The 12,049-nt window shown below is 49.9% G+C and overlaps 1 protein-coding gene across 1 annotated transcript; it reads right to left on the reverse strand.

The window, feature by feature from the left end:
- Positions 1 to 4,351: 4,351 nt before the first annotated feature.
- THEG (theg spermatid protein) lies at positions 4,352 to 11,322 on the reverse strand. Its single transcript, XM_038740431.1, has 7 exons — positions 11,221 to 11,322; positions 7,833 to 7,973; positions 7,507 to 7,568; positions 6,900 to 6,966; positions 6,268 to 6,394; positions 5,620 to 5,761; positions 4,352 to 4,719 (listed from the first exon to the last, which is right to left on the reverse strand). Exons 1-7 carry the CDS (start codon positions 11,268 to 11,270, stop codon positions 4,478 to 4,480), a joined length of 831 nt encoding a protein of 276 aa, XP_038596359.1. The 5' UTR covers positions 11,271 to 11,322; the 3' UTR covers positions 4,352 to 4,477.
- Positions 11,323 to 12,049: the final 727 nt, after the last annotated feature.

Raw genomic sequence — 12,049 nt, forward strand, 5'->3', positions numbered from 1 at the left:
CTGCCTGGAGGCCGGAGAGAATCTGATCCATTCCAGCTCTATTAGTCTATAATAACAATAATAATTTCTCCCACTAACAGAAAATAATTAGTCTGCTTTTCTGCCTCATGAAAGTGTAAGCTCTTTGAGGCCAAGGACTTTGTTTTTAATGACTATTGTCCTCACCCAGGTACTTTGTCCACAGCTCAGTACCCAGTAGATGCTCAATAAATACTACTCTGATTGATTGAAGGCCAAATACAAAGGAACCAGAAAGAGGTAGCTGTGACTATCATAATTATTATCATTTTGTGATTATTATTATTGAATTTGTTAAGCACTAACTGTGTTCCAAGCACATCACATAGTTAGGTCCCACATGGGGACTTAACTAAGAGGAAGAACAGGTATTGAATCCTTATTTTTCAGAGTAGGAAACTGAAGCACAGAGAAATAAAGTGTTTTACCCAAGGTCACACAGAAGACAATTAGCAAAGCCAGTATTAGAAGACAGGTCCTCTGAATCCCAGGTCTGGGCTCTTTCCACTAGGCCTGTTCTCCCTCCCTCTTGACTGTGAGCCCCATGAAGGACAACAGTGCTTCGCACAAAGTAAGCGCTTAACAAATGCCATTATTATTATTATTATTATTTTTCCTCCACTATTAAAGCAGCCAGAACATTTACTTCCCAGATCATCTCATCCCAGGTGACCCAACCCATTGCAGTCTATGCCCATGGGAGGCAGGAATATCATGTATAATTGGAGTCCATAGATTGTACTCATTGTAGCAATTCATTTTGAACTCCTCCCCTGCCACATTTCTCTGAGAACTCCCAAGAAAAGTTCACCAGCAAGGAAATCCCCAAAAGGCCCTAGAAAAGAGAAATCAGGGTCATCCAGACCATCAGCCTCTGAATCATCTCAAGTCCTTGCTAAAAACAAATCAAATCAACCGTCTTTACTACTAGCCCTGGGCTCGCAGCTGCCAGCAAAGGTCTGTGGCAGCCCAGGGGACAGATGTGTCTTATTTGAGGCTGAGGACATGAGGTGGGGGGTGGGGGATATTTGTAGCTGAGAGTTCTGTCTTCCTCCCAGGAATGGTGCCAGTCAGAGACTTCATAAAGCAGCCAAAGGAGACATGGCAGTTTTTCTGCCCTGAGACATATTTGGCTCTGGGGAAGCTCATTTCCATGGGCTGTTAACCGCTCTTGGATCAGCCAGCTCCCTGGTGCAGTGGTGACTAAATCAGCTCCCCCTCCCACTCATCTGTCCTTGTTCCTTTCCCACTCTATCCCAGCCCACACGCTTCACTCCTTCCTTTTCTTTCCTTTATGGTATTTGTTAAGCGCTTACTATGTGTCAGGCACTTTTCTAAGCGCTGGGGTAGATACAAACTAATCATTTTGGATGCAGTCTCTAATGCCAACCTATTCACTGCACCTCTATCTCATCTCTATCTTGGAGAAGCAGCATGGCTCAGTGGAAAGAGCCCGGGCTTGGGAGTCAGAGGTCAGGAGTTCTAATCCTGGCTCTGCCATTTATCGATTGTGTGATCTTGGGCAAGTCACTTAACTTCTCTGTACCTCAGTTACCTCATCTGGAAAATGGGGATTAAAATTGTGAGCCCCATGTGGGACAACCTGATTAGCCTGTATCTACCCCAGTGTTTAGAACAGTGGCTGGCACATAGTAAGCGCTTAACAAATACCATTATTATTATTATTATTATTCTTATCTCTCTATCCACTGACCTCTTGCCCATGTCCTGCCTCTGGCCTGGAACTCCCTCCCCCTTCATATCTGACAGACCATGCCTCTCCCCACCTTCAAAGCCCTACTAAAATCATATCTCCTCTAGGAAGCCTTCCCTGACCAACCTCTCACCTCCCCATGCTATGCTCCCTCCTTTCTGCTTCATCTATGCACTTGTCTATGTACCCCTTAAACACTGATATTTACCCCATCTCCACAGAACTTAGGTATGCATCCTTATACTCAGATGCTCTCTACATTCAATTTATTTTAGTGTCTAATTCCCCTTCTGCTCTGTAAGCTCCTTGTGGGTAAGGATTCTCTATACCTATTCTTCTGTATAGTACTCTCCCAAGTGTACAGTGCACTGTTCTGCACAGACCCAGCACTCAAGAAATTCCATTGATTGATTGATTACCCTTATGGTCTTCACTGCCCATATCTGGCAGCTGTTTCTCCATATCCTCCCTGGGCCCATCCACCTCCTGGAGGCTATGGGAGTTTCTTCAGTCATAAACTTTCAGTACTGAGGACTGAAGAGGACTAGAACCCAGGTCTCCTGATTCCCAGAGCCAGACTCTCTCCCCTGGACTCCCAGCAGGGCTTTATATGTAATAACTGCGGTATTTGTAAGTGCTTACCTATGTGTCAGGCACTGTACTAAGTGCTGGGGTAGATACAAGGTAATTGGGTTGGACACAGTCCATGTCCCTTGTGGGGCTCACAGTCATAATCCCAATTTTACAGTTGTGGTAACTGAAACACAGAGAAGTAAAGTGATTTGCCCAAGGTCACATGGCAGACAAGTGGCCGAGTGGGGATTAGAACCCAGATCCTTCTGAGTCCCAGGCCCATGCTCTATCCACTAGGCCATGCTGCTTATATATATGTGTATACTTATATATATATATGTAACTGTAATAGCTCAGGCCTCTTGGGGGTTCAAATCTATCCAGTCATAGGATGGTGGCAGTAAATGTTCTGGACATTATCAGAGAGCAGAAAACACCAGCCAGAGCTGTTCCCTTTCCCTGGTATGGTTTCCCATGCAGGCCCTTCCAGTCTGACCCAGTTCTAGCCCTTCCCCTTGGTTGTGCCCCTCCCTTGAAAGTGCTGGGGAACCAGCACTTAGAACAGTGCTCAGCGCTTAGAACAGTGCTTGGCACATAGTAAGTGCTTAACAAATACCATCATTATTATTACAGGCACGTGGGAGGACCCAGAGAATACCCAGTTGGGAATTAGACATGGTCTTTGTTCCTGGGGGTGGGGCATGGAGGATGGGTGGGAAAAGAGGGAGGAGGAAGAAGAAGAGGGGAGAGGAAGAGGGGGAAAGATGGGGGAAGAGGGAAGGTGAGGAGGGGGAGGAGAGAGGAGGAGGGGAAGAAAGATGAATCTCTGCAAGTAACCAGCTCATGCCAGTTAGTGGAGGCAGTGAAATTGCTTTGCTCTGAGTAATTTCTCCCGAGGTTTTGTTTGGGTTTGTCACTAACACTGAGATGATCTTATGAAGGCTTTATTAGTATTTGGTTATTATCGATCCCTCACAAGGAGAATCTTGCAGCTCTCAGTTGTTCCCAGCTGTGTGATAAAGTTCTGAAACTCAAACCATTTGGGTTGCTTTTCCAGAGACCTGAGGAACTGCTGTATGGGGTAGGGAAGACGACGGTCCTCTGCCTTGGTTTCCCCATCAGCAAGACCATCAGCCTTCCCCACCTCTCTCTAGACTGTAAGCTTGTGGGCAGGGAACGTGTCTGTTTATTGCTGTATTGTACTCTCCCAAGTGCTCAGTACAGTGCTCTCTACACACAGTAAGTGCTCAATAAATAATGATGGTGATGATGGTATTTGTTAAGCACTTAGTGTGTGCCAAGCACTGTTCTAAGTGCTGGGGTAAATACAGGGTAATCAGTTTGTCCCACTTGGGGCTCACAGTCTTAATCCCCATTTTACAGATGAGGTAACTGAGGCACAGAGAAGTTAAGTGACTTGCCCAAAGTCACACAGCTGACAATAGGCAGAGCCAGGATTTGAACCCATGACCTCTGACTCCCAAGCCCGTGCTCTTTCCACTGAGCCACGCTGCTTCTCCAAGCAGCAAAGCAGAGACACAAAGTGACTTGCCCAAGGTCACACAGCAGACAAGTGGCAGAGTCGGGATTAGAACCCAGGGCCTCCTGACTCCCAGGCTCTATCCACTCAGCCATGCTGCGTCTCAATTTCAAAAGAGGATTAGAACTAAGGGAGACCTCCAAAGGTCACCTGGTCCAGCCCCCTGCCTCCAAACAGGGGAATGCCTGCATCATCTAGAAGGAAGCCCCATGGTTGGTTAAACTGCTTTTCCCAGCTGCTGACCTTGCCACTGGATGGACACCACCCAGCCCTTTCCCTTGCTACAGAGCAATCAAGCTCCTCTTCAAGATATCCACATCAGCACTGGACAGAGGACAGACAAGCTGAAAACTGGATGGATAGCCACTCTAGGAGAAAGAGCTCAGAGATTCCGTGTCTTGGGGAAATCATCCACCATCTGGCAGTCTTCCAGAATCCCCCATTCCTCCATGGCGCCTTCCAGCTCCCCCTTCAGCCCCCACAATTCAGAACGGACAACAACTGGGTGAGTTGAGGAAACTTTTTATCAAGGAAAGGGAAAGAAAGGGAAGGACTGAGCAAGAGAAAGAAAAAGAAGGAAGGAAAGGACTGAGCAAGAGAAAGAAAAAGAAGGAAGGAAAGCTGCAGAGATCTCAGAATTTTTTCGGTTTCACATTGCGGGGGGTAGAAAGTTCTAAGGTGCGAGGAGATGCCTCAGCCATCAGAGTGGCTGGTGAGATTAAATAGGGGTTGTAATCTTTACGGACCCCCTTCCGCTCCTTCGGCTTGGCTAGCTGCATGATACGCGGTGATGCCACAGCATTCTTTGTGTCTTCCACCACAGGCCTCTGGGCAGGTATTTTGGGTTGATGAGACTGAGGCTCTGGTTTAGGTTCTGGAAGAAATAATGATAAGTTGATGAGGTTTCCTGCCTGCACTCTGGCCCCCTCCCAATCAATCAATCAATCCATCCATGGTATGGATTGAGCATTGACTGTGCCCAGAGCACTATAAGCACTTGGAAGAGTCCAGTGCAATGCAGTCTATAGGCACTGATCCCTGCCCACAAGGAACTTCCCTTTCAGACTAGGGGGAGAATGCAGGTCCCTGGACCCAGGCGTTGCTCATTTGTGGGCTAGTTTGCCGAGTGTCAACATCCTCACCATTTATTTATTTTTAATGGTATTTGGTAAGCACTTATCATGTGCCAGGCACTTCACTGAGCGCTGGGATAGACACTAGGTAATTGGATCGGATACAATCCCTGTCTCACATGGGACTCACAGTCAAAGGGGGAGGGAGAACAGGGATTTCCATTTTACAGATGAGGAAACTGAGGCCCAGAGAAGTGAAGAGACTGGACCAAGGTCACACGGGAGGCAAGTGGTGAGTCCAGGATTAGAGCCCATGACTTAGTAGAAAGAGAACAGGCCTGGGAGCTAGAAACCAGGGTTCTGATCTCAGCTCTCCCACTGGCCTGCTGTGTGACCCAGGGCAAGTCACTTCACTTCTCTGGCCTCAATTTCCTCATCTCTAAAATGGGGTTGAAATCCCTGTTGTCCCTCCCCCTTAGATGGTGAGTCTCCTATGGCACAAGGACTACATCTGACCTGATGATTTTAGATCCCCCCTTGCTAGGTGGTTGACACATAATAAGCGCTGAACAACTACCACTATTATTAGGACCCCAGTCTCTTGACTCCAGCCCCAGAGGGCAAGGGGAGTTCCTGGGGCTTCCTAAGGCTTTGGTGGAGGGGAGGGAGACAGTCAGCAGCAAAGAGAGGACTTGTACCACCTATCAACTGAAGCCGTTTCAAGTCTGATGAAGGAAATTTAGTCTTGTTCAGCTTCTCAGTCGAGGGGACTGTCTGTTTCTTAGGTACTGCCAGCTCTAAGGTGCGAGGTTTGGCTTGGGTAGTCAGGGCTGCCTTAGACACCTGGAAGCAGGAGAGAGAGGTGTGAGACCCCCCCACTCCTTCCCCTCTCACCAACTCCCCCCACCCCCCACACCTCCTTTTAAGGGGAGGGAGATGGCTTGGTCACCCAGCTCAGCCACCCATCCTGTCCCTTCTGGGAGAGTTTCTCATCTCTCTGAGATGGTTTGGGTAGGATCCCTTTTGGAAGCAGGGGGGATGGACAGGATGACCTCTTAAGAGGCTTCTGACCCAACTATTGGAGCAGTTGCCACCTAGACAACATGGGATGGAGTTGGGCTTGGAGATGCCCTTTAGCTTCTGTGGAGGCCAATCTCTCCATATTACAGACTTAGAAACTGAGGCCCAGAGAGGGAGAAAGACAGTCAGAGGCAATGTTGTGGCAGAGCCAAACATCCTCATTCCCAGTCTGTGGTCTGCTGTTTTCAGATCATCACTTGGAGCTGGGCAAGGGGGGGCAGGGAGGATGAGGAAGGGAGAGCAAACCCAGGAAGACAAAAGGCTCCTACTGGGGTGGAAATGGAATGTTCTGTCATCCAGCTGTTACTCCAGGTCTTCGGGGCCGACAATGTCTTCAAACGTGGTGAAGCCTCTGCCAGCAGAGCAGCCCGTGATACATTCCAGATGGGTGAGCGTCTTCAGAGACAAAGAACTAATCAACTACAACACTTCCCTCCAAAAACACTCTGCTCCAGCAAGGGGCAGTCCAGGAGGACAGAGCCAGAGGGACGAGGCCAGCACAGGCTGAACCTGTGCCCTCCCCACCCACAGGTCCAACCCTCAAGGCCGGGGCTCCTCTGACATCAGTGGCCCAGTCGGTCCTCAACTTGTCCTGAGGGCCTACAGTGAGCAGAGCCTATGCTGGACACTGCTGGATGGGGCAGAGGAAGAAACAGGCTGGTTCCTGCCCTCAAGGGTTCCAGTCAGACTCAACCAACACACGCATGCACACACACTCACAAATAATAGTTGGTCCAACTTCATTCTTTGGATCCCACACAACCACTCTGTGAGATAATTCCAATGAGATATTTACCCCTGGCTTCCTTCCCCGACCTGCCCAACTTCTGGCAAAAGATCGGATCGGCAGTCACTTTGGTGAATAAAAGCCCTGCCACCCTCCAGTTAGGTGTCTCCTTACCTATTTTCGTTGTAAAACAGGTAGATTGGTTTGGGTTTAGCAAGTTGTTCGAGTCTGAGACTTATGGCTAGAACAGAAAATGGTTTTAGAAGCCTGTCCCTCCCCTCCTCCTGAACTAGTCAGGTTGGCAACCCCAAGAATCTGGCCCTGAGCCCCACCCTCCCCATCACTTGCCATTTTCCAGTGGCAGCAAATGGAAGGGGGAGAGGGGAACGGGGTGCTGGTGGGAGAGGAGATTTGCACCCCTTCTGCCATCTAGCACCCATGGCAAGTATCCCCCTTGTCACATTCTCTGCATGGCTACAAGCTGGGCTACTTGGCTCAGATTCAGCAGTCCCCATTCCCCCCAACTTTTTCTTCCCCTCCTCCACTCCCCTCCAACTCTCCTCCCCAGCAAGGCTGGGCTCCTGTGTATTCTCTCCCAACTTTTAGTACAGTGCTCGGCACACAATCAGCACTTAATAAATACTATTACTAAATACTCCTATTAGGCTCTGATAGGGGAGTATCCAGACACTCTGGCCTGGCAATGTTCATGCCAATGAGTCAGATTTCCCTCCAGTGGCCAGGAGGTCTGACGGACTGAGGAATCCTTGGGGTGGCTTACTTGGCATTGTCATTTTGTGAGAGTTGTCTGGTAGCTTCTTATCTGTCCAGTGTCCCGAGGATCTGGAAGACACAGACTGATGGTCTCAGGGAAGATATGGGGAGCCAAAAGCCCCCCAAAAGAGTCTTGGAGGACCCCTCCCCATGAGAAACCCTGGGGAGGGGTGGGCTGGTGGGGGACAATTAGAAGGAGGAAGGGCCGGCCCCATTCCCCAGACAGGCTGATCAATAGTTGCAGATTAACTTTCCAGCTGGGGAAACTGAGGCTGTGGGGGGGAGACCCACAGCCCAAGCCCCCACTGGGCTGCTCCAGCCACCCAGACTCACCTGCTTGTAGGGATCTGGTGGTTGATTTTTGGCATGGTCAGGGCATCAGTCCTGGTCTTGGACTTCTTGTTGGTTTTATTGTCAGAAGTCTTGATTTTCAGGGATTCCTCAGACAGATCACCTGGGGTGAGAGGCCCTTGCCTGGGGAAGAACCAGAACCGATGTGTATCAAGGTCAAGGGCTAGGGAGAGGCCAGAAACTTCCTGGAAGTGTGGGGGTCAGGGGGCAGGCAGACCAGATCTTTTTACTGAGATTTGCCCAAGGGTCACCCTTTCATTTGTTAAAGTAGCTTATCTCTTCTTTCATTTGTCAGTTCCCAGCTAAAGTGGACTGTCCTTTACAATTGAAATGACAGCTCTCTTTAAAGTGGGTGGGTGAGGGTGTTATGTTCACAGTACCAAGTCCCTCCTGGGTGGTCAGAGAAGTGGGACTTCTTAGGCAACTGGTCTAGGAATGCAGGCCCCCAGCCCCGAAAGCCAACTAGGGCTAGAGCCCAGGTTGGTACTACCATCCTTCCCGTCTCACAAGCCCGCAACGTTAGTGTCATCCTCGACTCATTCATTCATGCATTCATTCAATCATATTTATTGAGCACTTACTGTGTGCAGAGCACTGTACTAAGCACTTGGGAAGTACAAGTTGGCAACATATAGAGACGGTCCCTACCCAACAACGGGCTCACAGTCTAGAAGGGGGAGACAGACAACAAAACAAAACATATTAACAAAATAAAATAAATAGAATAAATATGTACAAGTAAAATAGAGTAATAAATATGTACAAACATATATACATATATACAGGTGCTGTGGGGAGGGGAAGGAGGTAAGGAGGGGGGAGGGGGAGAGGGAGGAGGGGGAGAGGAAGGAGGGGGCTCAGTCTGAGAAGGCTTCCTGGAGGAGGTGAGCTGTCAGTAGGGCTTTGAAGGGAGGAAGAGAGCTTGGCGGATGTGTGGAGGGAGGGCATTCCAGGCCAGGGGGAGGACATGGGCCAGGGGTCGATGGTGGGACAGGCGAGAACGAAGCATAGTGAGGAGGCTGGCAGCAGAGGAGCAGAGGGTGTGAGGTGGGCTGTAGAAGGAAAGAAGGGAGGTGAGGTAGGAGGGGGCGAGGTGATGGAGAGCCTTGAAGGCGAGAGTGAGGAGTTTTTGCCTTATGCGTAGGTTGATTGGTAGCCACTGGAGATTTTTGAGGAGGGGAGTAACATGCCCAGAGCATTTCTGCACAAAGATGATCCAGGCAGCAGCGTGAAGTATAGATTGAAGTGGGGAGAGACAGGAGGATGGGAGATCAGAGAGGAGGCTGATGAAGTAATCCAGTCGGGATAGGATGAGAGATTGAACCAGCAGGGTAGCAGTTTGGATGGAGAGGAAAGGGAGGATCTTGGTGATGTTGCGGAGATGAGACCGGCAGGTTTTGGTGACGGATTGGATGTGAGGGGTGAACGAGAGAGTGGAGTCGAGGATGACACCAAGGTTGCGGGCTTGTGAGACGGGAAGGATGGTAGTGTCATCAACAGTGATGGGAAAGTCAGGGAGAGGGCAGGGTTTGGGAGGGAAGATAAGGAATTCAGCTTGGACATATTGAGTTTTAGATGGCGGGCAGACATCCAGATGGAGATGTCCTGAAGGTAGGAGGAGATACGAGCCTGGAGGGAGGGGGAGAGAGCAGGGGGAGAGATGTAGATTTGGGTGTCATCAGTGTAGAGATGATAGTTGAAGCCGTGGGAGCAAATGAGTTCACCAAGGGAGCGAGTGTAGATAGAGAACAGGAGGGGACCAAGAACTGACCCTTGAGGAACCCCTACAGTAAGGGGATGGGAGGGGCAGGAGGAGCCCGCAAAAGAGACTGAGAATGAACGGCCAGAGAGATAAGAGGAGAACCAGGAGAGGACAGAGTCTGTGAGGTCAAGGTTGGATAGTGTGTTGAGGAGAGGGGGGTGGTTCACAGTGTCGAAGGCAGCTGAGAGGTCGAGGAGGATTAGGGTAGAGTAGGAGCCGTTGGATTTGGCAAGCAGGAGGTCATTGGTGACCTTTGAGAGGGCAGTTTCGGTGGAATGTAGGGGATGGAAGCCAGATTGGAGGGGGTTGAGGAGAGAGTTGGCGTTGAGGAATTCGAGGCAGCGTGTGTAGATGACTCGTTCAAGGACTCCGCTTTCTCACCCCACACATCCAATCTGTCACCAAAACCTGCCAGTCTCACCTCCACAACATCACCAAGATCTGCCCTTTCCGCTCCATCCAAACCGCTACCTTGCTGGTTCAAGCTCTCATCCTATCCCGACTGGATTACTGCATCAGCCTCCTCCCTGATCTCCCATCCTCCTGTCTCTCCCCACTTCAGTCTATACTTCAATCTGCCGCCCAGATTATCTTTGTACAGAAACACTCTGGGCATGTCACTCCCCTCCTCAAAAATCTCCACTGGCTGCCTGTCAACCTACGAATCAAGCAAAAACTCCTCATTCTTGGCTTCAAGGCTCTCCATCACCTCAGCCCCTCCTACCTCACCTCCTTTCTCTCCTTCTACAGCCCAGCCCGCACCCTCTGCTCCTCTGTTACTAACCTCCTCACTGTGCCTCGTTCTCACCTGTCCCGCTGTAGACCCCCAGCCCATGTCCTTCCCCTGGCCTGGAATGCCCTCCCTCACCACATCTGCCAAGCTAGCTCTCTTTCTCCCTGAAAAGCCTTACTGAAAGCTCACCTCCTCCAGGAGGCCTTCCCAGACTGAGCCCCCATTTTCCTCTCCTCCTCCCTATTCCCCTCCCGCCCTACTTCCTTCCCCTCCCCACAGCACTTCGTACAGATTTATTACTCTATTTATTTTACTTGTACATATTTACTACTCTATATTTATTTTACTAATGATGTGCATATAGCTATAATTCTATTTATTCTGATAGTTTTGACACCTGTCTACATGTTTTGTTGTCTGTCTCCCCCTTCTAGACTGTGAGCCTGTTGTTGGGCAGGGACCGTCTCTATACATTGTCTACTTGTACTTCCCAAGCACTTAGTACAGTGCTGTGCACACAGTAAGTGCTCAATAAATATGATTGAATGAATGAATGAATGACTGGGTACTGGAGCCAAGAGAATCCTTGCCCTGAAGGGGCTGACAGTCTCATCGGGGGAGACACGACAGAGAGACACACACACACACAAACATACCTACGCATACGTGGAGCCAAAACAGAAAAACAGAAAACCTCCACAATGAATAACAGAGGTAAACTGGTAAAGCTTCCCCAAGTTATTTAGTTAGCTCAAGAAGATGAGGGATGTGGCTTGGGGAAGAGGAGTGTTTCAGGCAGGGGTTGAAACAGAAAAGCAAGTTTCCTAAATCCCACCCCTCTGTTATCCTTCCTCCCTTGCCCCCTTCAACAGTACCTGTCTTTGACTCTGGAATTGGAGGGGAAAACAGAGCCAAGATCTTCCATGGCTCTGCTCTTGATCCCACTTCCCACCCTCTCCAATGCCTGGGCAGTGAGCCTCTGGCCGCAACACACACTCTAGATCTCAGATTGTGGTGTGTCATCACCTTGATGTCAGAATGCCAACCCATTGCCAAGGGAACCTTGACAATAGCTTGGTCGTGATTGGGGGAAATGGGGAAAATGGGGCCAGAGCTGCCCCCTGATACGTTGGGTGGTGGTGGAGGGGGTGTGAGGGGCAGACCCCCTTGGGGCTAGGGTAATGGAAATTTTCAGAGGGTTCTCAGAACCTCCCTCCCACCCCCCCCCGTCATGGAACATCCCAACTGGAATATCCCCATCCTCCTGAGATTGCTTTAGATTGACCAATCAATCAATCAATTAATGATATTCATGAGCCCTTACTGTGTGCAGAGCACTGTTTGGGAGTTTACAGTTCAACAGAGTTGATAGACTTGATCCTCTCCCACAAGAAGCTTTGCTGTGGGTTGTCATCCCAGCCCCTCCCTTCCACAGCCTCCCCTTTCACCCTACCCTCCCAGATCCCGTGCCAGTGTAGGGTAGCCAAAACTGCCCCCGCCCCCCCCACCAGCTTGAGCATGGAGGAAGGATTGGAAACAGGGGGACACCTCTCACGTGTTCCCCCAATTTTCCCTGTGGCCCCCTGCCTTACAGGGCAGAGCAGAAAGGACTGAGCTCTTACTCTCTCATCCTGCTCAGCCCTGGGTGTTGCTCACCACCCACCCCAGCACCCCCAAACAGCTGTCGCTTCCTATGTCTGTGGG

Source organism: Tachyglossus aculeatus, chromosome X1, assembly GCF_015852505.1.
Source record: "Tachyglossus aculeatus isolate mTacAcu1 chromosome X1, mTacAcu1.pri, whole genome shotgun sequence".
NCBI lineage: Eukaryota > Metazoa > Chordata > Mammalia > Monotremata > Tachyglossidae > Tachyglossus > Tachyglossus aculeatus.

What these genes read in the sequence shown, in the direction of transcription:
- THEG (XM_038740431.1), bottom strand. Translation starts at nt 11,270, where the DNA reads ATGGAAGATCTTGGCTCTGTTTTCCCCTCCAATTCCAGAGTCAAAGAC. An exon ending in AATTCCAGAGTCAAAGACAG is followed by an intron (nt 7,974 to 11,220) that starts GTACTGTTGAAG and finishes GTTCTTCCCCAG; the next exon opens with GCAAGGGCCTCTCACCCCAG. An exon ending in GAAACGGCTTCAGTTGATAG is followed by an intron (nt 4,720 to 5,619) that starts GTGGTACAAGTC and finishes TATTTCTTCCAG; the next exon opens with AACCTAAACCAGAGCCTCAG.